Raw genomic sequence first — 26,934 nt, 5'->3', positions numbered from 1 at the left:
CATTTTGTAAGCTGCCATGTAGTGCATGTTTTAGTCATTATGTACTCAGAGCTTTGGTTTGGTTTCGGAATGCTAATCGAATAAAATTTTAATGAAGATTTGTTGCTATAAAAATTTATCAGTAAAAGTTCAGGTGCCGCTTACATTAACGTGGTTTGTAATATGCAACGAGATTTCCCCTTTCACACCAAGTGCTGCAAATACATTTTAGTTAAAACTATTCTTTTGATATAAGAGCAAAACTGAATAATGAACTCTTAAGTCTGTGCCATTTTATTACTAGGAGCAAAGGGGCTCCTACCCTTTAACTAAAAGTCGTATTTTTGTTTAGTTCATGCAGTTTTGCCTCTCCATTGATGCTCTGTCCTTCTCAGTCTTGGAGTCCACTCAACTGTGAAGCAAGTACACAGCAGAATCCAGCCCTTCTCTGCAAGGGTGGATCTACTGCCAAAGCCCTAAGGAAGGGAGTATGTTTATTGGTCAGAACAGGAGACTGGGCATTAGGAGTCCCAGACTCTATTCTTCACTGTGTGAGAGAGGATGGTGCAGTGGTTAGGGAACTAGTCTGTTATTTGGGAGGCCTGTGTACAATTCCCTGCTCTACCCAAGACATCCTGTGTGACCCCGGCTAGTCGCACTGTCTCTCCGTGCCTCAGTTCCCCCCTTTGGACCATGGGGATCATAGCACTGCCCTACAGAAGTGTTGTGAAGGTAAATTTAATTTAAAGATTGTAAGGACCCTATTACTATGGTAGTTGGGGCCACATAAGTACCTTGGATAGCTCTCAACTTCTCTCTGAACATATGTAACCTACCTTACGGCTGGTCTTCACTGCAGTGTTAGCTTGAGGTACAACTCAAATGTTGCCCCTAATTCAAGTCCCATCCCCACACACAAAGCTCTAGCTGAAGTTAGGCGGTGCTTTCACTCGGTCTAGCTGGCCTATCCAGGAGTGAAGCTTGAGTGTTGCTGATGTTCAGGGTATTAAGGCTACTCAAGGCTGCTTGAGTGTACCTCATAGCGTGGCTTGAACCAGGCTATCTTGGCATTAACCTCCTCAGTGCCATTTACCTGGGTGCCTGGCTCCCAGGTTCACCACGCCTGGATGTGAGCATCCCCACAGCAAAGCCCTACCTGTGTTACTGTGTCCACACTGTTTCTATACGTGCCTGCGCGTGTGTGTCTGGGGGCATATCCCATGGGCCTTCGTACTGAGATGCTGTAGGATTCTTTCTCAGTACTTTGTGTCAATTGCGGGAGAACTGGTCTGTCCTTCGGGGGAGGTTGTGAGAAGGCCACTGGAAGACTAGCAGCACTAGAGTGGTTTTGCCTTACTGTCAAGTGTGTAGTTCCAGACAAAATTAGATCAGAGCCTGGGCTTTAACCCACACTCCCAGCCAGCTTAGGTTTAAAGTACCTCCAGAAAAAAAAACAGAAAATTTTGAAAAGTTTGTCCAGAAATTATGTGCCTCTGAGGCACATAAACAACCACCCCCACCTCCAAGCCTCTGGGAAAATTTAGGCACAGAAGCCTGTTGGAGTGAAGCTTTTCCTTGTTAAACTGATCAAATGGCAGTTTCACTTTCTTTAGATACCTATATTTTTAAATACCCTTGAATGACAGTCCCTTGCAGTGGGAGGATGGAAGGGGAACCTGAGCCTTGTGATTCTCCAGAACAAAAGCTGAGGAATATCTTCCTGGTGCCCTTTATCCAGCTGTGTGGCTGACCTCAGCTCTTTGCTTCCCTGCTGCGTTAGTATTGAAATGCTAGCACCTTTTGTGGAGGTCTCAGTCTGAAGCAGTTGTCTGCCGATTTAATTTTGAGAATTTACTCCCGTATATTGGCACTTCTTAACTGCGGTAATATCTGTGTCTGTCATGGGAACCCGACTAGTTTCCTGACCAACCCAAGACACACACACGCACACACCAAATGGATTTGTGAGCTAATCTTCTGCCTTGATGAGTGTCATTGAGAGAAATGCTGCTGTAGTGTAGCTTTAGAACTAAATGGGGTTGGTATTTTCTAGCCTAGACCACAGGCATTCCTCCCACCCCCCATTGGTTAACAGTAGGCTGGGATGGGACTTTATTCTCAGTACAGAATATTGTGCCTTCAAATACAATCATCAGTATTCCCTGCATGTTTTCATATACTTGGGGTGTGAAGGGGGAGGGAGCGTGTGCATATAAATAAGTCTTTTTCTTACACACGTGCATATATGTGAATGTGTGTATTATATATTTATATCTGTCCATATCAGTGATGATACTTGGACCTGCCTAATGGACAGGGCATTTCCTCGCTCTGTAGCTGAGTCATTTCACTATGGCTGTTGGTTAGATCTCAGTTGGAGCCTTTAGGCATTATCTTGTTACAAATAATGAATAATAGCTCATGCTTTTTTGCGAAAGGCAATGTTGTAATACTCCCGCCACCTGGTTCCTCCTTATTGTCCAAGTTGCTTTCTTGCCTAGGTTTGCTTGCAAATTTATAGTTGCTTTTACGCCACTCCTTTTTGTGGGGTAGGGGCTGGGAGAACATCTGACACGCCGACAGCTGCATGATGTTTTCTGTGTGATGGAGGCGAGTGTGTCACACTCCTTGCTGAATAAACAGACAGGCATGCCAACAAAAATGTAAATGAATCCTGCTGGTGAGGTTGCTGGTGGGACTAGAACGTGGGTCCCCAGCATTCCTAGGCAGCAGTGCTAATTAAGAAGCTTGAAAAGCTCACACAAACACTCCCCTCAGCTGCTACCCACCGTTGCGTGACTGGTCTGGAGCCAGTGCAGAAGGCAGCCTTACGTTCCAAATGAAGACTAAGCACGAGTTCTGTATTCTGTACACACAGCTACTTTTTTGGGGAGGAGTCTCAGATACAGTAAAAGCTTTATCTGGCATATTGGGGGAATGGGGTGGGGGTCGGTGTGCCAGTTAATCAAATATTCCGGTTAACTCAAGAGTTATACTTTTACCAATGGAATACCAATTTTCAAAGAATTAGAATACAATAAAATGAATAAAATGTAAACTACAGTAGCACAGTATACAGGTATTCACCAATGCAGTAGTAGTAATGCACTGCAGAGTGGTTGGTTTCTTGAACCACTTAGGTGTACACAGGTAAAGTTTTCTATACACTGGATTATCTGCATTATGACACTACAGATCATAATGGGCAGCATATGGCGTACACCCAGATCACTAAAAGTACACTTAACACTAAAACTATACTGAACATAATTTAATCTTTCTTTGATGATTCAGAAGGCACTTCAGGATCTTGCAGTGTCTCGGTCATTATCAACATCAGTTATCACTGTAGATGTAGAAGGTGTAGGAGATTGGGCTGAATCTGTAATGACCCTATGACACACCCTGGAAACTGCTTTTTTGAATAAATTCCTGATATCAGCTTGCTTACTTGTCTTCTGCCTCTTTTGCATAAAAGTAGAGTGCAGAAGCATAACCTCCTGGGCAGTATATTAGTCCTGGTTACTAGATTGAAGGTTTGTATTGGGAGATATCAGAAATGCCAGTTAATAGAGTTTTCCGGTTGATAAAGAGCCGGATAACACAACTTTTACTGTATTTGCATCTGTTGTAGAAAAAAAAAATCTCTATATTGAAATTAAAATGATGGCAGTTTTCATCCAAGGAATTCAGATCTCTTTACATACATTAATGAATTACACACACTGTACCTTAGGGAAACAGACCTCATGTATACCAAGTTGACGGGGAGGAAACTGAGTCAGAGAGCAAGAGTGATTGCGCATAGGCAAGACAGCAAGGCTTGATTTAGAAACAGCTAACTTCAGACCAGTCAAGAAGATGTTAAGCTCAAGCTGGCTCTGAACACGTTATAAAAAGTAGCATGGTGACCCGGTCTTCGATATATTTGGTTTCAGTCTCTATTTCGTGCAGTAGCCAGCTATCGCAGCCATAGCGCTGTTGAGGTTTTCTCCAGTCTTGTGGAAGTCACAGTCCCTTGAGGCCAAGCAAAGATCATGGGTATATGTGAACTGCCTGGTGATAGTGTCCAGTAAGTCATTGATAAATACATTAAATAGGTGCTGGCACTGAGCCTTGCAGGAGTCTGTTCTTCTGTATGCTCCAGGTGCTGGTTTTGAGAAAGACAGAGCGGTTAAATGACTTGTCCAGAGCTATATAGTAGGTCAGTGGCAGAGTTGTGGCTAGCACCCAGGAGTTCTGACTCGCATATTCTTGCTTTAAGCACCAGATAACCCTTCCTTCCAAAGCCAGGAGTCCTGATTTCTAGGCTTTTTCACTTGATAAATAACTCTTCCTCCAGTAAAAAGTTTGAAACCCATCTGATTTTTTGTCATTTGCTATGAAAATGTTTCTTCCTGACTTAGTAAATTCTGTTTTTCTTTGTTTTTAAGTAGAAGATTTGATACCAAAATTTACATCAACTGATTCCTATGCTCCCCTACCCTTCTGATGCAAGGCTTTTTTTATTATTACTATTACTATTAATTATTATTTTATTTTATTGTAAGGAGGAGGTTTGACAGCCTCAGATGTTAGATAGTTTACTAAGTAACTTTTTCCCTTCTGATTATGAGGGATGTGTGAATAACGTAGAACCATATTGATTCACACCAATCTATGCATCGACTGTGTGAGAGCCACTTGCAATTCCCAGCAGCATCAGAAAGCTTTGCAACAGGGAGAAATATGACCAGGCAAGTCGAGAAAATAAATTAAACTAGTGTCAACTTTTCTTGTTTCTTCCCTCATTATTAATAGATTGAATGGGGCTTGTTTATCAAGAAGAGGAAAAATTAATTGACATGGGCTTTAATATTATTATGCCTGGCTTGTCTGGTCACATTTCTTCATTTTTTTGAAAGGCATTTTATTACCGTTTACAGCGACCAGCTGCCAAAACTATTGGTGTAAACAAGAAAGCAGGTGCATAAATAATGCTGCGGTGGAACTAGAGGTTTTGTGCATTTAAGCTTAAGTAAAGGAGAAAGGAGAGTCATAAAGCAAATACAGATTAGAAGATGAGGTACCAAGAAATAATATTAGAAGGGAATGTGGTATTGTCTTAATATTTTGTCATTGTGTAGCCATGACTCTCAAATGGATATTATGGGGTGGTTATTTACGTCCATCAGAACATCTGTATGTTGGCAGGTGGATAAGCTCTGGAACTGATAGGTATACTGGTGATGGGGATCTACCGTAGGCCTGACCCTGCATAGTGCACAGGTGACGTGGTGATGTGCATGGTGCTAGGGTTGCTAGGTGTCGGGTTTTTGACCGGAATGCCCCGACAAAAAGGGACCCTGGCCGCTCCGGTCAACACTGCTGACTGGGCCGTTAAAAGTCCGGTTGGTGGCACAACAAAGCTAAGGCAAGCTCCCTGCCTGCCGTGGCTCCGTGCAGCTCTCCTAAGCAGCAGCAGCATGTTTCCGCTCCGGCTCCTACACAGAGAGGCAGCCAGGGGACTACACACGTTCTCCCACCCCAAGTGCTTGCTCTGCAGCTCCCAATGCCTGGGAACCGCAGCCAATGGGAGCTGCGGAGGTGGCACCTGCGGATGGGGCAATGCGCAGAGTCGCCTGGCCATGGCTCCACGTTGGTGCCAGAGGGAGGACATGCTGCTGCTTCTGGGAGCTGCCTGAGGTAAGTGCCACCTGAAGCCTACACCCCTGACCCTGCCCCCCCCGTGCCCCAACCCCCTGCCTCTGCCCTGATTCTCCCCCCCCTGCACTCAGAACCCCTTGATCCCAGCCTGGAGCATCCTCCTGCACCCCAAACCCTTCATCCTCACCCCAGAGTCTGCACCCACAGCCTGCTGGAGCCCTCACCCCCCTGCACTCCAGCCCAGAGCCCCATCCTGCACTCTGAACCCCTCAGCCCCAGACCAGCGCCCCCTCCTATACCCCAAACCCCTGATCCCCGGCCCCACACCCCCAGCGGAGCCTTGACCCTCCCCAATCCGCTGAGCCAGTGGTGAAAATGAGTGAGTGAGCGTGGGGAGAGTGAGTGCCAAAGGCAGGGGGAATGGAGTGAGAGGGGGCGGGTCAAAGGTGTTCGGTTTTGTGCAAGAAGAAATTTGGCAACTCTACACAGTGCAAATGTCAACACAAGGACTACGCAGCTGCAGAGCGTGGCATGTATGAGAAGTGCAAAGAAACCTGATCCTGCATTAACAAAAGCACTGCCATGCAACTACCAAGTTATTCTTGCTTAGCAGCAGAAGTGAGGGCTGAGAATTTATTTGTAAGCTGAAGATGGTGCTTAAACTCATTTCTCTTCTGATAGATATTTTCTCCTTTCCATGCTCTACTCTCTTTAAATTATTGTGAGGTCATGGAAGAGGCTTGGTGATTATAGTGTGTATTATTTGTATGACAGTAGCCTGTAGTGTACGTCTGCACAGGGATAAAAAACCCATGACTGGCCTGTGTCAGCTGACGTGACCTCCTGGGGCTCGGGCCCTGGGGCTGAAAAATTGCTGTGTAGAATACAGGCCCAATTGCTCTAGGTACTGTGCAAACATTCAGTAAGAGACCGTGCCTGCCCCAAAGAGCTTAAATGGACAAAGGATGGGGAAACAGAAGCATTACAGATGGGGACCTGAGGCCGAGAGAGAAAGTGAGCTGCCTGCGGTCACAGGGAGTCTGCGGTAGAGGCGGGAATTGAATCCAGCTATCCTCCTAGTCCTGTGCCTTAACCGTGGGACCATCCTTCTTTTATGAATCATTTCTGGGTGAAGATTTTATTTAGCTTATTCTCAGCCATAGTGCTTAACCTCAATTGCTCTCTTGTACTAGAGCACAACCTTGTTGCTTTGTTGGATGCATGTACTTGTCAGATCAAGACTTGTATGTCCCTGTAAGGTGGGAAAGTACCTTTAGCACACTCTGCTGCTTTCAGATAATTCTATGGCTAAGGGACAAGCTCTGTGTGTATGTGCGTGCCTGTGTGTACATGTATGTAGATCTAGCTACATGTAACTAAATATATGTGTAGACAGAGGTAAACTCTTGACCATACCAAAACTTTCTGCTAACTGGCAAGAGAAAATAGCTGTGTCTTATAACAATGGGGTCGTGTCAGCTTTATTTCACCAAAGCTGACACAAACCCTTTCCAGTGATGACAGAGGTGTGAAATGTAGCTGACTTCAAGTGTGAAAATCCAAAACACAGCACACAGGAGCATAATTTTCTGAGCAATTGACACTTGGCACTTATTTATACTTCTGCTGATTTTAAATTGTTTTAATCTTTAATCTTTCAGTGTTTCGCTTATTTGTGGGGCACTGTGGTAGAATGTCACTACAGAGTAACTCTGTTTAGCTACATAGAACTGTGGGAGGAAGAGGTGATAGCAAGCCATTGTTAACTACTCTTTGAGTATACTGTGCCTTACGGGAGTTGTCGTTTGGGTGCCTCATGTTCCCATTCTCCTCTATGGGATGGGCTCCCCAGGAAGACTTCATCTCCGATGCCATGATGTACAGCTCCCCTCACCATGATAGGAGCTTGTGGTGCATCATGGATAATGTAAACCAGGGAACCCAGCCTCTAGAGAAGACTGGGAGCATGAGACAGCCAAACTACAAATCCTAGGAGGAATAGTGGCAGCATTTCAGAATGGAAATATTTAGGGTTTTGATTCCCCCCCCCCCCCGCCCCAAATTAAAAACTTTTCCACAGGAACCCTCCATCCACCCGTAATTTTTCTGACCTGCTTTGAGCTGGAGCTTAGTGAACGTGACATAAATATCCATTCATGTGAATGCTTAGCCTTTCCAAACCAGTGTACAGAATGAATCTAGACGTATTTGCTTTTGTCTGTGATAGTATTTACGACATCAATCAATCTCCCTGAAGAAGTTCTGGGCCCAGTTTCAGTGTCTATCAACAGCCATTGACCAATATGTGAATGGGATTAAATGATTTTTTTGAGCAGATGATAAAGGAAGGGGTTTTTTTCACCTGAAGGTCACGAATCCTGTGGCTGCATCCTTCAGTGATCTCGCTCGGCTCAGACGCTCTCATCTGGGGGCATTTGTTTCCTCCTTTATATATTTCCCCTATTCTTTGTCTTTTCTTTTACAGAAAGGATTATTCAAATGAATATTCAGTTTTATTCATTTGAATCAAGGGGGGGGGGACCCAACTGTTAACTCTGTTAAATGCTCATCTCTTAAATAGAGCTAGTTAGCTTCCAATAATAGCTTCATTCAGGAGGATGCAGTATAATTTCATTTTAAAATGTGTGCTCCTTGAGAACCGGAACCCTATTTTTGTCACCATTTTAAACAGCTTTCTTTGTTTTGTATTAATCTCTTTTGTACACTTTCTGTGGAATGTTTTTTGCTGTTTTTGTTGTTGACTCTTGTTACCTCTCATAAGAAATAATCAACTGTTTGAGCCAGAAAGCTTTAGAAGAGTTTGAGTAATTTAAAAATGAGTGTGTATTCATTATACTGACTAAAAGGGCATGCATACAGTAATATTTTTCTTATGCAATTGTTAAAAGTTGGTAGCTGGATTTTTTAAATTTTATTTTAAATATACCTCAGATGACTTTATAAGGTTCTGATTCTGGAGCAAATGATCTGTTTGGAGTTGCTTCATTTAAAATATGATGTGATCTCTTGGTGAATGTCCTGTGGGTTTTAAGTAGCTGTACATGTGTGGATTATAATCTACTGGATACTTTCCAATCAATTTTAAATGTCAGTGATCATAAAGCAAAGATGCTGTTATGAGCATAGTGCCATTGATCCTATTGCACTGTAAAGCATACACCATTTGTTGAAATGTCACCACCTCTGGGGTGGAGATTAGCAGCAGGGGAATTTGTGGCCATGTCTGATGTTTGGTATGAGATGTTTGGGTGAGATGGAGGGGGGAACAAGCCTTCTGCTTTGACAAGTGCTATGTCCACACATAGGGTGACCAGATGTCCCGATTTTATAGGGACAGTCCTCATATTTGGGGCTTTGTTTTATATAGGCGCCTATTATTCTGTCCCAATTTTTCACACTTGCTGTCTGGTCACCTTATCCATAAAGAGCAGACTGCACCTTAATTTTAAGGGCTCTTCTAGAGTTCCATGCTTTAACTCAGTTGGTCCCTCTGTGGAGGCTAAGTCAGGATGTGACTATGTGGTTCCAGGGCAGTAGGTATTACAAACCCAGCACTTGAGTCCATCCCTTCCTTCTTGTTTTGATCTGACATGGCCCTCCAATATGGATTCGTTCCCTATAGGAATGCAGCAAACTAAACTGGTTACTCCCTGCAGGGAAATAAAAATAATTTTTTTTATTTTCCTCAAGGGCTGCTACAAATAGAAACTAGAAGAGGCGTGTGCAGTCATAGAATGTTTAATTCTTCTAATAGAGGAAGAGAGATGGTTCAGGACAGGTTGCCACTTGAAACCTATGGTAGTCTGTAGCATGATTTGAAACCTATATACTTCAGTGATAAGGGTTTTTTTTTCTTTTAAGTTTTTGGCTAGGTTTAAAATTTCAGGTTAATGCCCATATTACAGGGACTTGGGTAACGTATTTACACTGGGAATTGCAGCTTTGTTGCAACTTCCTGATTTTTTTTTAATTGAGGGCCAAGGTTTGGGGTTCATTTAACCTTTGTTTCTGCCACAGTTATTTGATTTGAAGCACGAAGTCAGAAGAGTGAATTCACCCTGCAAGTCAGACTTTGGTGGTGCTGGCCCTACTGCACAACAGTGAATGTCACCCATAATGAGTTGATGGTCCCATCTCAGCTTTATAATTCAGAACCCTCCTGTTTCCCTGTCCTGCCATCTAGCCACTAGTGTGCAGTCATCCTGCATTCTTCTTGTTTTCCTTTGTTAATCATCACTTTAACTAATTCATTGCAGATGGAAAAGGAGTACTTTGGGCATCTTGTTAGTCTCTAAGGTGCCACAAGTACTCCTTTTCTTTTTGCGAATACAGACTAACACGGCTGCTACTCTGAAACCTGTCATTGCAGATGATAATGCATCCGCTAGGTAAAATGATTACACAGTTAAGGAATAGCATTTACTGATAATTAATTGTTTCATTGCTTCTTTGGTTTTCCACAAGAGGAAGAAATAAATGTTTTTAGACATAATCAAGTTTGTTTTCTCTCATCAAGCCAGATAGACAGGCATGTTTGAAATGGTGTAGCTCTTTTAAAAACCTGCAAATGAGTGTTGACACCATTGGATTGTTCTGTTGTTCCTATTATAAAACCTGTAAATCCAGAACACTGTATGTCTATCTTCTTTAATCAGACAAATCATTTCTTCATAAACCTGTATTTCTGCCTTATGGATGCAGGTTGGAAGGAGTAACCTGTTTCCTAGGTTGAACATGTAATGATTTTGATGGGTTTTCTGGTGGAGTTATGCATATTAAGTCTAATCTCCTGAAAATTCCCCTTCTCTTCTTGTTAGTTGCAGTGAGACCTGAAAAAAATCAAAACTGAAATCCTCCACTGCAATATTCGCTAATGAGTTACTAATGATGAAGATGTTTCTGGAACTCAAACAATTAATGACTTGCAGAACTGGGACTGGACATTTCATTCTGCTGGGCAAAACTGGTTCCCTGTGGTGTGCTGCTCTAATAACACCAATAATTACTTAACACAGTGTGGGTCCCTAGATTCCTGGGATGTCATGTTTAGTCCGTTAACCACAAAAATTTTATGCAGTCCTATGTAAGGAAGAATTAAGCCGACCAATTTAGAAGACAAATAAAGGGACCAGTTTGAATAAGATGATTCAAGATGCTGCATGCTTGAAGTACTGAGTAAAATAGCTTTCTGAACAAAGATGCAAAGGGAAATCTTTGGATGTTAATGTAACATAATAGTCAGATGTTGTGACTTCTAGGATATTTTGAAACCATTCTGAGTTGTAATTTACCTAAGGAGAGGTGTCGGGGGAAAGCATTCAACAGTATTAAAATTACCCTGTGTTCCTAAACCAATCAAGCGGTAGTGCTTAAACCTTGCTAGTTCACTCTAATCACCGAGAGACCCATTAAGAACAGCAGCATTCTGTGAATTTATGAATGAGCAAACACACCCACACAACATCAAGGGCAATGCATTGCAAAATGTAGTTTGTTCATTTACTCTGACAAGCACAGTTTAGGTTTACTTATTTGCTAGTATGAAGTTTTCTAGCCAATGTACTGTGTGTGTTAAAGCAATGGAGGGCATAGTAATAGAAGACTTCACTATAGCAACTTAGCAATTGCAGAATCTTTGCTAAGAATCAAAGTGAGGAGGGCCAGGTTTTGGAAATGAAGAAACAGGTTAGTGGATGCAAAGTGAGAATTGTCAGGGTTTGTACTGTGTTCCCTCATAACAAGAATCTCTGGGTTTGTACCATGCAACAGGCCAGATTCTCAGTTAGCGTTAGTATAGCTCACGGAAGTCAGCAGAGCACCATCAATTTATGCCAGCTGAGTATCTCCCCCAGTGTCTGTGTCTGTGAACAAGATACTTACTTTCTCATGTGCAGCTGGTTTATTAGTGCAAAACTATTTATGTAAAATAAACTAGACAGTTGTGAGCTTTATTTATCTCCCGTTCCTTCACCATCATTTTGGTTTCATTTAAAACACGAGTTGCAATGGACTTTTGAGTGCAGCATTCATTTCTGTTCATATATTATTGTGTATACTTTTTTGGTACTAATTTGGAGTTTGGATTTATTATATTGTTTTATTGGGAGCCTTCATGTTGTCTTAATAGATTTTGATATTTATCCATTGAGTGCTTGAAAGTAACACGGTGGTGCCTTGTGGGGTTTTTTTTGTTTTTAGAAAAGATGGGTGAAAATCAATATGCAGAGCTGTAGCTGGCTGCCAAAATTCTTTAGTGTGGAGTGTCTAAGATAGCATGGACCCAACAGAGTAAATACAGTGTATAGCTGGCGGGCAGACAGCATGCATCAAACAACCTTAAACTGGCCCAAATCCATAGCTCCTTTGAAGCAGCAGTAGAGAAAAGATGAGTGATCAGATCAGAGGTCTTAAACTTTAATAGTTTCTTAAAGGCCTCAGGATGTCCTGATGAGGTATTTGAGGAAGTAATTCAGGAAGAAAGGGACAAATAACCACCTCCAAATCTTGACTGACCTTTAGGGTTCACTGTGTCAATGTGCTGAAAGGACAAGCCAGGACCTGCTTTGATCCAAGAAGCACTTACTATAGTGACTGCTTCCCTCTGAGAGCAAAGCCAGTCTTTTTTGACCTTCTAAATAACAGATGAGTAAATTTCTTGTTTGCTCAGAGGCAAACATAAACAGAAAGTGCTGATGCATGTTTGTGAAATCATTAGTTTTTTTTATTCTCGCTGATGGTGGTGTTGGGTAAATGAGGAATCATTTTCTTTTCCTTTTTGAATGTTTGTTCTTTGTCGCTTAATGAATCAACTCTAATGGAGAAGTCTCTTGGAATTTAAGAAGAACTGAAACCAATAGGGTTCCATAGAAATGTAATAGGGTTTGTATGGATTACTTCAAACACCTATAAAATGTAATAGAGAATTATTTCTGTTCTCTAGGTTTTTGAGCCATCCAGTAGCAAGGAAATAGTTGTCTATAACATTCTATAGGATGGATCAAAAAATCTATAGGAAGGACAGAACCCTATTAAATATCGGATATTTTGTTTAATTCGTGTAATATATAGAAGTTTTCCATAAGGGCACAATAGAAAGTATATGTGTGTATGTGTAGTTATGTGCATTATTATTATTTATTATGTGTATTGCTGTAGCTTCTAGGAGCCGTAGTCCTGGACAGGATCTCATTGTGCACGTGTGTGTGAAAAATGACAAAAATTCAAACCGCCCATAAAATGCCATATTTAAATGAAGCCTCTGTTGTTTTAACATAATTAATATTTTTCTTATACTTTCCTTCTTTCTCTCTTTTAATAAATAGGATTTGGCTTCGTAACTTTTGAAAATGAAGACGTGGTGGAAAAAGTCTGTGAGATTCATTTTCATGAAATCAATAATAAAATGGTAAGTTTTTCCAATAAGCACATCAGCAGTACCCTTTATTACAAAACCATGCTGTGCCTGGGTGGTATTTTGGGAAAATGTTCTCCATAAAATTAATTGTTTTTAGACATCCTGTGTCAGATGTTTGTCTTTATAGTGGGTGAGCACTGGGTTATGAATTTCGCTTATTTATTTGCATCCGATAAAGTGAGTTGTAGCTCACGAAAGCTTATGCTCTAATCAATTTGTTAGTCTCTAAGGTGCCACAAGTCCTCCTTTTCTTTTTGCTTATTTAGCTCTTACTTTTCCCACTAACCTGAGGGCATATAGGGAGGCTTTCCTTACTTAGGTACCCAGTAATTGACATACTGGGTCAGATCGGTGATCTGTCTAGAGCAGTGTCCTGTCTTGGCCATGATCAACACCAGATACTTCAGAGGTAGGTGTACTTAGACAAAATGGGGTTATCAGTAGGGTTGCACAGGTGTATTAGAGAACAAGAATTTGACTCAGCAGCCATAGGGATGAAGATGATCCGAATCGGGCCACTTGATTATTCTCAAATGTCATTGTCTTCCAATAATCCAAGTTCCTGTCTCTCTACTCCTGATTATCCCACTTCCCCCAACCTCCCCTATATAACATTGTGTTGTTGGGAAGAGGTGTAGAATCCCATTTATAGCCACTAGACGGGCTTCTCAGCACAGGGGAAATGACCGAAGTAGCTCCTGCAGAACAAGCAAATTCTGATCAATTTTCCTGTGTAGACAAGCCCAAGTGCTGCTTAATACTGTAGATGTCAACCAGAGGGAACCAAAAAGAGTCATGGTGCACAGCTGTCAGCCTGCTACCATGTAACCTCATCTCTCTTTGAAAGCACCTCCAGATGCACCTGTCCTAATAAAGGAGCAAGATGACTCCTGAAGTTCTTCTAAAGCCCAGTCTCCTCCTGGGTAGAGGGTTTCTCTGTCAGCAAAGCCACCTAGCCAGATGAAAAAAAATCATTTGTATTTCAATCGATGCAATAACTTGGATATTTTCAGTTAAAATATTCTTTTCCCTTTGTCAAAACATCCCTTGCTTCTCAAACATGTATTCAGATATGTATTGTATAGTGGTCTGATATGTAGTCACAGACTTTATATTCAATAATAGAGCTTTTAGTGTGGATAAGATCAAAGCAATCTCCTTAGCATATGCTAGAGGCCTGATTCAATATTTGACTTGCTAATTTTTCCCAGGGCACTGAAATAATATTCTTCATATTGTTCCTCACTGCAATGTGCATCTGAAATGAAAATAACAGCTCCTTAGCATGCTATATGATGAGATGTCAAGCTCAGACTTTAAAGGTGGGGGCTACACAAACAGGTGACGGCTCTTACTTTGGGTCTGTTAACTTTAATGTACTTTGTGCCTAGCTCAGGCTGCCTATCTTAGACTGGTTTATTCAGAATTTTTTCTTTTGGCCAATTACATTTTAGTGTTTCCCAGTATCTTCCAATGACACTTAGAAATGCAGGGTGAAACAAATATGGGCTGAAATAACACCCCTCCCTGCCACCAATGCTTATTCTTTTGTATATTAACTAAATGATGTTCATCTAATAAGCCATCCAATTAATTGTTTTTCTTTAACAAAAAAAAGTTAAAGCTAATTGTAAAAGTGTAAATATAAATAAGTGCAAGACTCGCCAGCTGGTGAAGGGAAAAATAGTTTTTTGTATCGCTTTCTGCAGGGCTTGCTTTATTTCCACAAATCCCAAACTGAAAACTGCAACAAATCAGTCTTGTCATGTGACATCAGATCACTTGAGTAATAGACTGGAACTTGGAAATCCTTTCCATGCCGACACAGCTGTCACAATGGCCCTGTATGCAGATGTTTTTGTATAATAAAGACCTTAATCAGCATTGGGGGCCACTAGGTACTGTAAAAACACAGCGGTATAATAACTAGCTCTTACATAGCACTTTTCATCAGTAGATCTCAAAATACTTTACAAAGCAGATTGGGGTCTCTACCCCCCTCCCATTGTTGTTGTTTTTTTTTTAAACAGACGAGGAAACTGAGAAACAAAGAGGAAAAGTGACATGCCCAAGGTCTCCCCACTGGTCAGTGGCAACCCTGGAATTAGGACTTTTCTCTCTTGAGTCCCAATTCAGTACTCTATCCACTAGACCACACTGCCTCTCTCTGCCTGTCAAGTGACAGTGGTAAAGATTCGCAGAAAGCAGTTAAAGTGAAGGGTATGCCCTACTATATCGAGGGTATGGTGATTAACTCCTTGTAAGAGCACACCCACAGGAACTTTCTAACCTCTTGGCAGAACAGGACCTCTCACCCCTTCATTTCTTCATTACTTCATTTCCTTAATAGCCTCTTATCTTTGTCTTTGTCAACTTATTTTCAAAAGTTCAAATAAATGACATCAGCCAGTTTTTCTTTATTTGCTGGTTTGGGGATCTGCTCAGAGAATCCTAATGGACGAGAGGCGCACAATTTTCCTTCATAAGAATTCATGCTGCTTTGTCCTTATGCCACGTTCATCTAGGGGTTTTGTTGTTCTATTTTGTAATTATCAACTAGCAGTGGATGAAATGTGAAATTTGGAATGATGCAGAAAATATCTGGGAGATTACTTCAGTTATTTCGTACTATGTGGTTTTTCTTAAATTCAGATTCTTAGCTGATGTAAATCAGCATTGCTCCCTGGATTTCAATGCTGGCCCTCAGTGAGCTGTTTAGTGTAATACAGATATGAGATGAAAAAGAATCGTGCAGTACAGTCCAGTTTAACTTCAGAGATGTCACGTTGGCAGGACAAAGTGAGTGAGCAGCGGCCTGAGACACTTCATTTGATACATTCGTAGTGGAATGTCAGGTCTGTTGTAGAATTTCAAACAAATTGCGTGTTTCTTTTGCTGCATATGTGTCCTATGTATTTATACATGCTGGGGAGATCTTAAAAAGCACTCAACCTTGGCCTAATTCTGCTGTCATTGAAGTCAGTGGAGTTTCACTATTGACTCCATTGGAAACAGTTTTCGGGTATCATCAATTCTGCAGGGATAGAGTTACATCAACGCAGAGTGCTTCTAAAAATCCCACCCTTTAGAATCTAATGTGGTGCAAATTTTCCTGCAGACATTATTCTTGCTAATTGGATACAGTGGCATCTGTGGACCATTGCCGTGTCTGTTACAGGTTCTAGCAGTCAAACACAGACACACACACTGGTGTTTAAGCCATGCTCTCATGGTTGGCTTGGCCAATCTGCAAGTGCAGGGCATTGGTTAGGAGGAAGGACCTGAACTTCAGTTCCTGCAGTTATTCAGCAGTTTCTCATTCCCTGTGGGGTTTGTACAATACATAGCCCTCAGTGGGTGTGATGTTGCTGCACCCCTTCCTCCTGGCTTCAGTGGGGAGTAGGGAACAGTTTTCAGCTGGCACTGAGCTTCTCTACTAGAGCTGCCCTTCTGGCTTTGGTTGCCTTGCAGTTCTGTCTTCATGGGGAAGGCTCAGTGACTTTCCACACCCCTTACCAGCATTCTTCTAGGGAGTGTTTGGTTTGCATGTTCTCTTCCACCTCCTTTCTCCACTATGGTAACCACTCTGTATTCAGCAGTGTCCATCTTATTGTCAGAGCCAGGCTGTGGTCAGCCAGACCTAGTAGTCAGAGCCAGAGGCTGCAGTCATGAGACAGGAGTCAAGAGTTGGGTAGGTCAGGATATCATGAGATCAGAGGCAGGAGACAAATTGGAGAGAAGAACCATGAGTCAGATGCCAGGAGTTACACCGGGTCGGGATGCCAGGGAGCAGGAGCAGGGTGGAGCCTAGTTCAACCAGCTTCCTGTTCCTGCTGCTGACTTAAGTAGAGCCAGTGGGCCAGTCAGCCTTTCTGGGATTCTGTCAATTGGAGCACAGGGGCAGAGCCTCAAACTGGGGCTAATCTTCACGGGTCCCAGTTAAGCAATTGTCAGCAGACTGCCAGGTACAGGGCTGGAGTGCAGCTGCTCCCAGGGACCCTGCAGACCCAGATTCGAGATCTGTAGGTCATGACCCTTACCTGCTTCTTCGCTTCCATGTATTTCAGAGGCTAGCTAGCCAGCTCCTCCCCTCCTGACTTTTCAAGACCTCTTCTGATCTCCCTTTTTGGTGTTGCTGGACTAGACACTCCTCCAGTGCTGCTGTTGCCATATTTACTGGGCCTGTAACCCTATGAGGCTGAGATGCCCTAGATATACCAGACTAACACACATGCCTCACCTTTGGGCAAGAACAGGGCTGCCCAAGGAGAGAGGCACAAACTAACCAGCTACCCCCCTGGTGGTGCTGGGATGCACGGTTAAGAGTACGTAATGTCCTCTGAGCCTTGCCCCAGAAGGCAGCTCAAGGAAAGAGGGTGTGAGCATTCTTTAGGGGCAAGAGCCCACAGCCTCTAGTTCACCAATAATACTTACATTTCAGCTAGCTTCTGATTCTGCTGTGGAATTTTACCCAGCTATTCTCCCATGCTTCCTGGGTGAGGAGGGGCTGGGAGACCTGCTAAAGGATGCCTGAGGAATCCCAGGTGTAGGGCCTGTTAAGGTGAGAGAGGGAGGGGGGAAAAAAGGTGGGGTGGGTGAAGATGTCATTGGAGCTTTGCATTGAGCGGAGGATAAAAAGGTGTAGGCTGTTGTTGTTTGGTGTCATGGATAATTAAAATGAATCCTTACAAACAAAACATGTCATACCTACTCCATCCATGATACGAAAGCCATGATGCTCTGAGCATCTTTTTCTGGTTGCTCCTTTCACTGCACTAATTTTAAAAGCTGTCCACGAGAGAGTAGATGATGCATGATGTAGGCCCAGGACTGACTCATCTCGATGATGTGTCTGTGGATGAATTACCAAATCCACAAAAGAGAGTGAGAGCCGGTGTGTGGCACAGATGCCTAAAGATGACACACAGCTAATTATGGATCGCTGACCTGAGAGAGTGCTTAACTTTAGTAGCTAGAAATCCATCCTGGGCTGACCACTGTGCAACCCGCTGGTAAGTGCATGTTATAGGTCCCCCTTTGTGCCAATTTGCAGAGGATACAAGTTGCAGACCCCATCTACAGAGACTTGGTTGTTAAGCTCAAGCTGTAGCAACTCATGCTTTGAGTTCTGGAGGTCCCTGGTCTGTCAGCGAAGAGGGCAGCCATCACTGAAGTTCATAATGTTGAGATCTCTCTCCCATATTCAACAAGTTGTCATTCTGCATAGTGGGAAAATGAAGGTAACTTGGCTACTGTTGTTTGTGAGCCTATTTCTAGCTTTGCTTCTCACTTGGAAGCTAATTTTAGCTCATCCATTCTGCTTCTGTTGCCATTTATAAAGCTTAAAATGTCAAACACAATAGTAAATGAGTAGTATGAAAGCGAAAAAGAAAATGCCAGAGGCTCATTTAATAAATGACATGGGAGTAAGATTTAATAAATGTATGTGGAAATAAGATTATCTCCAAACATTTTTTTTAAAAATCCAAACCAATCCCAGGATATGCTTTTCCTACACCAGTTGGTTATTTTGCAAATAGAAATGGAGCATGTTGTCTGTGGGGGGTGGGGATATATGGTGAGGGTGATTCTCTCTCTTTAAAAAAAAATAATTTTGCGCAGTGGTGTAGAATGCAATAGATATTCGTATTTATTGTTTATATTGTGGTAGATGTGATTGACCACATTTGGGCCCCATTAAACCAAAGGCTGTGCAGCCAGAGAATAAACAGTCCTTGATCCAAATAGTTTCTAGTCTAAAAGTTAGAACAGGTGGATCAGGCTGGGAAAAGGGGAATGCTGGCTAACAAAAGTAATAGGATGCTTTAGCATAGATGAATACACACATTAGCTATTGAATTTCTCCCAAACTTCTGTTTATCCTTCATATGCCCATGAAGTAGAGGAGAATTTAGCACTTTGGAAAACTGGCCCTGGTTTGACAGCTCTGGAGGTCCTCTGCCCCTGCCCCTTCCCCCCAGTAACATGCACAGCAAATGTGGCAGCAAAGGTAAACCTGTCCATGCTGTCATCTCTGTTTAAACCCTGTCCTTGGAGGTATCTGCCTTTAAGGATTAGCCATTAGTTCAGCCAGAGTGGGCCCTCTGGTTCTTGGGCTCTCTGCTGAGACTGTCAGAGAGGTTGCCACACACGATGGATGTTTTTTTCACTAGAGGCTTGATTTGAAGTCAGTGGAAGGACTCTGACTTCAATGGGCTTTGGATCAAGATTGAAATACTGAATAGTGACTACCCATTCATTAATACATAGGAGCCACCAACTAGCATTCCGATGGTGGTGGTAACTTTCTGCTCTGAAGTGGAATCGATTAAACCGGCCAACCTAGAAGTTAGCTGTGCAGTCCCTGAAATCCAACCACCAGATAGTGGTCAAACCGGCAGACAAAGTGAACACTATCTTAGTCCTTAATCACGACAACTGTGTCAACAAGGCCAATAGACAACTCTCTGGCACCACTGAGTCTTACAAGAACTAAAAGAAGCCCCCCACCCTCACCCCACAGTTCACACATGAATTTAAAGATACCGTGAAATCCTTCACAAACAACCCTACAATCCATCCCAGGGACCTTCTACATGCTTCCCAAGATACACAAACAAGGGAACCCAGGCAGACCCATCATATCGGGCCACAGCACTCTTACTGAAGGAAAATCAGGATTGCATAAAGGGCCAGCTTGCTCCAAGACACTACTGACTTCCTCCAGAAACTAACAACCTCCTCCAGAACACCATCCTTGCCACTATGGATGTCACCTCCCTATGCACCAACATCCCTCACCATGACAGCATTGCTCTTATCCTCACATACAAGTTACTGTACAGCGCTCAAAAATCCACCCCAGAAACATTGCCAAGATCATCCATTTCATCCTGATCCACAACTTCACATTCAGCAGCAAACATTTTGCCCAAACCATGGGAACAGCCCTGGATATTCAGATGGCTTCTCAATATGCCAACCTCTTCGTGAAGGAAGAATTTCTGGATAGATCCACCATGAAACCAGTGATGTACCTGAGATACCTACGGTGATCTTTTCATGCTTTGGACAGAAAACCTAAACTACCTCATAGATTTCTGAACACCATGATTAATTTCAATAATGGAACTCTGCAAATGACTATATATAAGAAACCCACAGATCACACACTTACTTCCAAAGATACAGCAACCACCCCAGACACACCAAAAAATCTGTTATCTATAGTCAGGCAGTCATATACCACAGAATTTGCTTCAAAGAGAAATTCCAAAGTACGCACTCAAATACACTTATTCACTAAATAAGGACATTCCACCAGAGAAGTAGATCACATCATGAAAAAGACCATGCAATTGCCCCAGGAGAACCTGCTTCAATAACGGGGGGAAAAACCACTGACCAAACATTCCTAGTTATCACCTGTCACCCCACACTGGAACCCTATGGGGTATCGTCAGACAATTACAACCCATACTTTGTGGGGACCGCATCCTGAAAAAAATCTTTCCTGGTGGCCCCCCCTCCCTTTTAGCCTTCAGTCAACCCCCCAACCTCATCATCAGAAGCAAGCTCCCCACAGATCAGGACACACCAACTCAAAGTGGCACCAGACCCTGCCAGAACAACAGATGCAAAATCTGAAGACACATATTCACTGGTACAATGATCAATACTCCCACAACACAGCTCTCAAGGTTCTTGAGTCCTATACATGCCTATCACAAAATGTGGTGTACCTCATCCAGTGCCCTAAAAGCCCCCCCAGCAATAATTATGTGGGTGAAGCCAGACAATCACTATGCTCTTGAATGAATTCGCACAGCAAAATGATAAAAAGACAAAACACCATAATCACCCATGGGCAAACACTTTTCACAAAGCAATCACTCCATATCTGATCAATACTCGTCCTCAAAGGAAAGCTGCACAACACCTTCAAAAGACGAGTCTGGGAATTAAATTCATAATACTACTGGATACCAAAAATCATGGACTGGCTACATCGCTCATTACAACAATTTGTAACACACACCTACCTGCTTACTCTTAATGGCGCACTTCAGACTCCTTTTCCATAACAGTCTCTTATTGCCTGTTCCATTGTAAGTGGTCCTCTACAACATGTTACCCCTTATGCTTAACAACCTGTCCCAATTTATATTTAGTTCAGACACTGATTTCCTTCCCCAGACCTGAAAAAGAGCTCTGTGTAGTTTGAAAGCTTGTCCCTTAAATCAATATCAGTTGGTCCAATAAAAGATATTACCCCACCTAGCTTGTCTCTCTGCCATCACAGGACCATCTCGGCTACAACAACTGTGCAAACAGTCTAGGTTATAACTGCCAACCCAGAGGGTAAAAGCTTTGTGTGTCATTTGCAATCCCCTAAGCTACTCAATCCCCCTTTTTAAAAGCTGTGGTGTGTTTTTAGTAGGTGTAGTAGAATAGTAACCTGAGTCCCCAGCTGAAATCGGGATTCTGTTGTAGACAAGCATAATAAGCAGCAGTGACTGCCCCTAAGAGCTTATAATAACAATAGACAAGACAGTAAGGGTGGGCAGGGAAACCGAGGAGAAGAGACTTGCCTGAGGTCATACAGCAGGTCAGTGGTTGAATCAAGAATTCTATCTAGAATTACTACCTCCCAGTACAGTGCACCATCTACGAGACAACACTGCCCGTCCTGCTAGTATTTTACTTTTGCTCTTTGCACTGTTTATTTTTCTTCTCTATGCGCACTGTAGTTCTGTATGCATTTTAATAACGATTAATGTAAAAGATACTAAGATTTTATTGTAGGTGACAATATGCCCCGGGCTGCTATACAGTTGAGGAGTGCAGTGCGGAGAAGCAGGCTTTCTGGGCACAATGTGGAAAATTGGCTCTTTACAGGGTTTGTCTTCAAAGAAACTTACCAAGTGGCTTGCCATCAGTGACACACATCATTTGAGAAACAGTTGGTGATTTAATGTGGCCATAAGGTTGTGGTTGGGTTGTAACCTTGGCTTGCCCTACAGACAGGTAAAGGGACATTTTAAAGGCCCACAGGTTGAAGGGAAATAGCCAATGGAAAGTTATAGCCAAGCTAAGTGACAATGACTAGGACAGGAGAAGCCCTGCTTCTATGTGCATGTAAATATATTTAGTTTTTGAGCAGTCTTCTGTCTTCTCTATTTAGTGCCTCAATAACAACACTTCGTCCTTTTCTAGTACCTTTTGTATGAAGATCTCAAAGCACAGATGCTTGTTATGCTCAACAGCACTCTGCAAGATAGATATTATCATTCCCCATTTACATGGGTAAACTGAGTCACAAAGAGGTTTACGTGACTAGATCATGTATCAAGTTAGCGGCACAGCCAGGAATTAAACACTGGAGCCCCAACTCCAGTCCCTAGCTCTAACACTGGGCCACAGTGGCTTTTGATGTGTGAGCTCCTTCTAGAAGGGGACTGCCTCTTCATTGTGTGTCCATAAGAGCATAGCACGATGGGGCCCCGACCCTGAGTTACTGTATTACTGCTACAGATAATGTGTACAGCTAGGATGCCATAGATCACATCAAGCTGCAGCAAAACTTGGCTTCTTATCATGATCTCACATTCCAAAATTGCTTTCACCAGGCCGTTGAGCCAAGTACATTGCTAATGGTTCTGGGAGATTGTTACGCCACTGTTGTGAACGGCAGTGTGAAGAGTCTGGCAGTAATGATAGCCACTGCATGCGGATGTATTCTCATTCAGGCTGGTTGAAGGCCTGCAGGAGAGGGAGTGGGAGGCGGCAAGGCTGGAGTGAAGTTGTTTTAGAAGCGAATGCTGTGGGATTGTTCAGGTTTGTCTGTTCTCTCGAAGAAGTGCAATGCCAGGCAGCAGCTCCCTCGGAGATCACAAGGCTATGTAGGTCTGAGAGTCTCATCTGTCAAGGGAAGGACACTGCAGAATGCCTGTAACTTGGACGCCTTCCTCCAAAAGAAAGACACAAAAAGACAACATAGACATGGTGCATTTAACTGCTGCAGACTATGGGGTGTACCGTGATTAAAATGGGTTTTCAAAGCCTGCTGGATGGGGGGGGGATGGAAGGGCGGGGAGGGGGGGAGAGAGCTTGGCAAGGGGGACACAGTAAAGAAGAGGAACTGCTCCAATGCTAAGACTTGTCAAATACTTTATTGGACAGGTTGGAATGATATATCCCAAGAAAATATAGGAGATGTTGTTCCATTCTGTCCTGCAAACACTGACCTCCCTGTCACATCTGAGCATTTATTAAGAGACCAGTTATTTCATATTCACCACCTCTGGTTTGCCAAACTTTGAAGAGCTTTAAAAAAAAAATTCCCTCAATTCCCTCATGTAAATAGGCCTTTACAAATTTACTAGGTGAATATATATTTTAGTATTTCATGAGCAGTAGTTGTGGCTTGCAGTTGCATGAACAACATGGCATCTTCAGAGGTAAACTAATCCAACTTGCTGTCAATTATACCTTGCTGGCAAGACACAAGGTTGCCTTGTCTTTGGGTGGTAAGCAGTTTTTTGTGCATTGTGAATACAAGAACACTCCCTCTCCCCTGGTTGCCTCCCCCGAAATAGTTCTGGTTTCTTTGGTAAGTTGTAGCCATGTTTTCCTGAAACATCTTGGTGTTGAGAGCTGACAGCTCGTTTTGTTATGCTGGGTATAACAGGCTTTTCTCTCCCCATCTTGGCAACCCATGGTTCCAGCGAGTTTGCCTGCTCACTCCTGATCCAAGAATACTCCAGTGTAATATTAATTCTCAAGACCAGACTAAACAAAAACAGTGAATTTTAGCTTCTCTGCTATTTTTGCCTTAGAGTTAAAACTTCCTTTGTTAGGTAACTGAACCTGAAGAACATCCCGCATGCAGGGAAGGCGCCAAAATCTGGAGATTATTAAGGTGAACAGCAAAAGCTGAAATGAAGAATTTCTTTATCATCCAGATTTATGGGCTGATTGCCACATTGATCAGGCAGTTGGGAGTGTCTTAACTTTGAAATATCTGTATATATTTCCACTTTGTGAAATCCACTGGCACTTCCCAGTTCAGTAAAAATGTCCTAGATTGTATCGTATAATATCACTGATACTACATGGTTGTCTTCAAATTTGACATGGTCCAGTGGATTTTATTTGATCCCAGCATGAACCATTTGCTACATGATGAAGCACGGGGTAGGTAATCAACTGCTCTGCATTTCTCAGATCAGCATACAATGGCAGCTTCTTCTGGCCCAGGTTGGTAGTGACCAAAAGTTACCACCATCTGGTGTCCATTCAAGGACTTGTATGGGATGAGTTTGGTAATCTCCACTGAGTTCCCAATGAAAAGGTCTCTCATCACAAGAAAAGAAAAACAACTCTGCAGCTGGCAATGACAGACCTTTCTGCTTCAAGTCTCAGCAGAGAGCTGTGGTGATCATTAGTCCTATGGCAGAGGCCAAGGATCTACATCAGCATGGAGAGTGAACTACCTTCTCAGGCAGGGCACTAAGCCAGGTGAGCTGAGACTTGGGATCTATTCTTGGTCTAGCTCCTGATCCACTGGAGCAAGTCACTTCCCCTCTCTGTGCCTCAGTTTCTCCATCAGCAAAACAGGGATAATAATGCTGTAGCCATTTTTTATAAAGCAGTTTGAAATCTATAGATGAGACGTGTTTAGATGTTGTTAAAGGTGCTCCCTACAGATCAGACTGGTGGAAATTGACAGAGCAATGCAGGGAGAGCTTACGTTGCCGCTGTTTGTGCTATACACTCCTTTGTGGTAAGAGAGTTAACCAGGTTGCCAATCCAGCATCTTGCATGAGTATTAAATCCCCACCCAGAAGGATCCATTCCCAGTTGAGGGAGGAATGCTTAATCCCTTGAGATTATATTTAGTGTTGATTCAGTATGTTCATTTGCAAGGTTTTAAGAGTGGCATATTTTTCCTCCAGTGAGCTTTTTGTTTTTAATTCCAAGTAAAAGTTTATTTGCAGTTTGCTAACATTCTCCTTATGTCCTTGTGGGCTGTGAAAATCATAAATTAAGATCATCTTTCTGAAACCAGCAGTAGTCTGTTTTGTGGTTGCAGAAGCTAATTACCGGGTTATTGTTTCTAACGGTGTTAATCCAAACTTCATTTTCCTGTTAATTGTCCTTCTAGCTAGGCTAGATTGTGTTTTATCATTCTGAATATTTGCAATGAAAACTGCTCTGAGGTGTAACCAATGACTCCGTGACATTTTGAGCAGTGGTGAAGCTGAAGAATATGATTGAGAAATGAAATGATGTACCTCCACTGATCACTCCATTTGAATTTGCCTGAGGAAATTGAATTGGGCATGCTGCTGATAAATAACCCTCTGATTAAAAACAAGCAAAGGGAAGTTGCAGAGGTGGGTGCTGAACTTTTTCATCTGGTACCTAGAGAGAACACATGAGAACATGGGATTGTGTTGAGTACTTGTTGCCTGAGGAAGGACCCTTGCTTTTATAGGATGATCTGGGAGCAGGGAGGAAGTAGCATCATGGTTTTTTTTCTCTGTCCATTCGGGTTTCATCAAGAGGGGTGGCAGCTGTTGGCCACAAAACTCAAATTCATAGGAAGCCTGCCATATTGCATTTAGACTCAAAACTCACTGGAAACATCATTGAAAGGGTATGTCAAAGATTATAGCATTTTGCTTGAATTTAGGGTCAGTTTCCCATTCCAGCCCTTCTGGTCCTCCTTAAAACTTTCCTCTGCCATGATGTCTACAAAAAAACTCAACAGTGGCTAGGTGGCTGGCTTGCTGTGACCACTGTTTTTATGAGGGGGTGTCATTGTTTCCTTGTGTTTCCACCTATCTGTTTGTTGTATCCACCTATTGTCTATATTCTTTAACACTGAAAATGTAAACTCTTCTAGACAGGGATGGTCTTCGTTGTGTTTGTATAGTGCCTAGTATGATGGGACTCTAGTCTCTAGGTGCTTCTGTAATGCAGACAAATAATAATAAATGATAAGTGTCCCCTGAGCTTCACTTTGAATTTAGGGGGGTTAGAACCCAAACCTTAATGACAACTTATGGAGAGTAAACCCTATGAACTGAAATGGAAGCTGATAGTTGCTTGAATTGCTGCGAGGTGAAGCAGTCTGCATTAAGGGCCACTCCAGATAGTGCTAAGAAAATGGGGGAACTCTGAGCTTCATTCCTAGCTACCACAGCAAACAGGTTAGTGTCTTCAAGTGCAGGGTTGAATTTGTGGGAAAAGAGACACTCAGTGGAGCTTGGGGGTGTGGTAGATCCTGTTCTTCTTCCCTGTGATCTGTTTCTCCATTACTTTTTTTTGGTCTGTTTCTCTTATATTTATCTAGATACTTGTATGGTCCCTATCTCCATAGTATCTGAGTATTTCATAAACACATGGGAGCCAGAGAAGCATGGGGCACAGAGAGATTAAGTGACTTGCCCAGGGTTATACAGGAAATCTGTGGCAGAGCTGGGAATTGAAACCCAGATTGTCTGAGTCCCAGTCCGGGGCCTTAACCATCCTCTTCTCTAGATAGATGCAATATACACCACCAGAGGCCTGTGCTGAGATTTTGAATTAATGAATGTGGAAGGATTTTTGTTTCTTTTTTCCTTCTCTTTCTATCTCTTTCTTTAAAAGAGACTGCTGTGAAACCCTATTGCTCAGTCTAGTGACTATCCATGAAGCTCTCATTCACACAGCCCAGGACACTGTGAACCAATAAATATTTTGAGGAGAAGGGAAGAGGACAAATCGACGCAAGTTGATCCCTCTGTGCTGCTCTAAACAGCAGGGAGGCTGAAGCTATGAGAACCAGACCCATTATTTAAAATGATGGGAAAGTCACTTGCTGCTTT

General features: G+C 42.6%; 1 protein-coding gene across 17 annotated transcripts in view; it reads left to right on the top strand.

The window, feature by feature from the left end:
- MSI2 (musashi RNA binding protein 2) overlaps positions 1–26,934 on the top strand; it is a 397,386-nt gene that overhangs the window by 284,749 nt on the left and 85,703 nt on the right. For all 17 annotated transcript variants that reach the window (XM_043499279.1, XM_038375345.2, XM_038375348.2 and 14 more), the window contains one exon: positions 12,969–13,051. In XM_043499279.1, the coding sequence (XP_043355214.1) occupies positions 12,969–13,051 (83 nt within the window). The remainder of the gene's footprint in view (positions 1–12,968; positions 13,052–26,934) is intronic.

Source organism: Dermochelys coriacea, chromosome 17, assembly GCF_009764565.3.
Source record: "Dermochelys coriacea isolate rDerCor1 chromosome 17, rDerCor1.pri.v4, whole genome shotgun sequence".
NCBI lineage: Eukaryota > Metazoa > Chordata > Testudines > Dermochelyidae > Dermochelys > Dermochelys coriacea.
The sequence above is the reverse complement of the archived record's forward strand: the minus strand, read 5'-3'. Positions and strand labels throughout refer to the sequence as shown.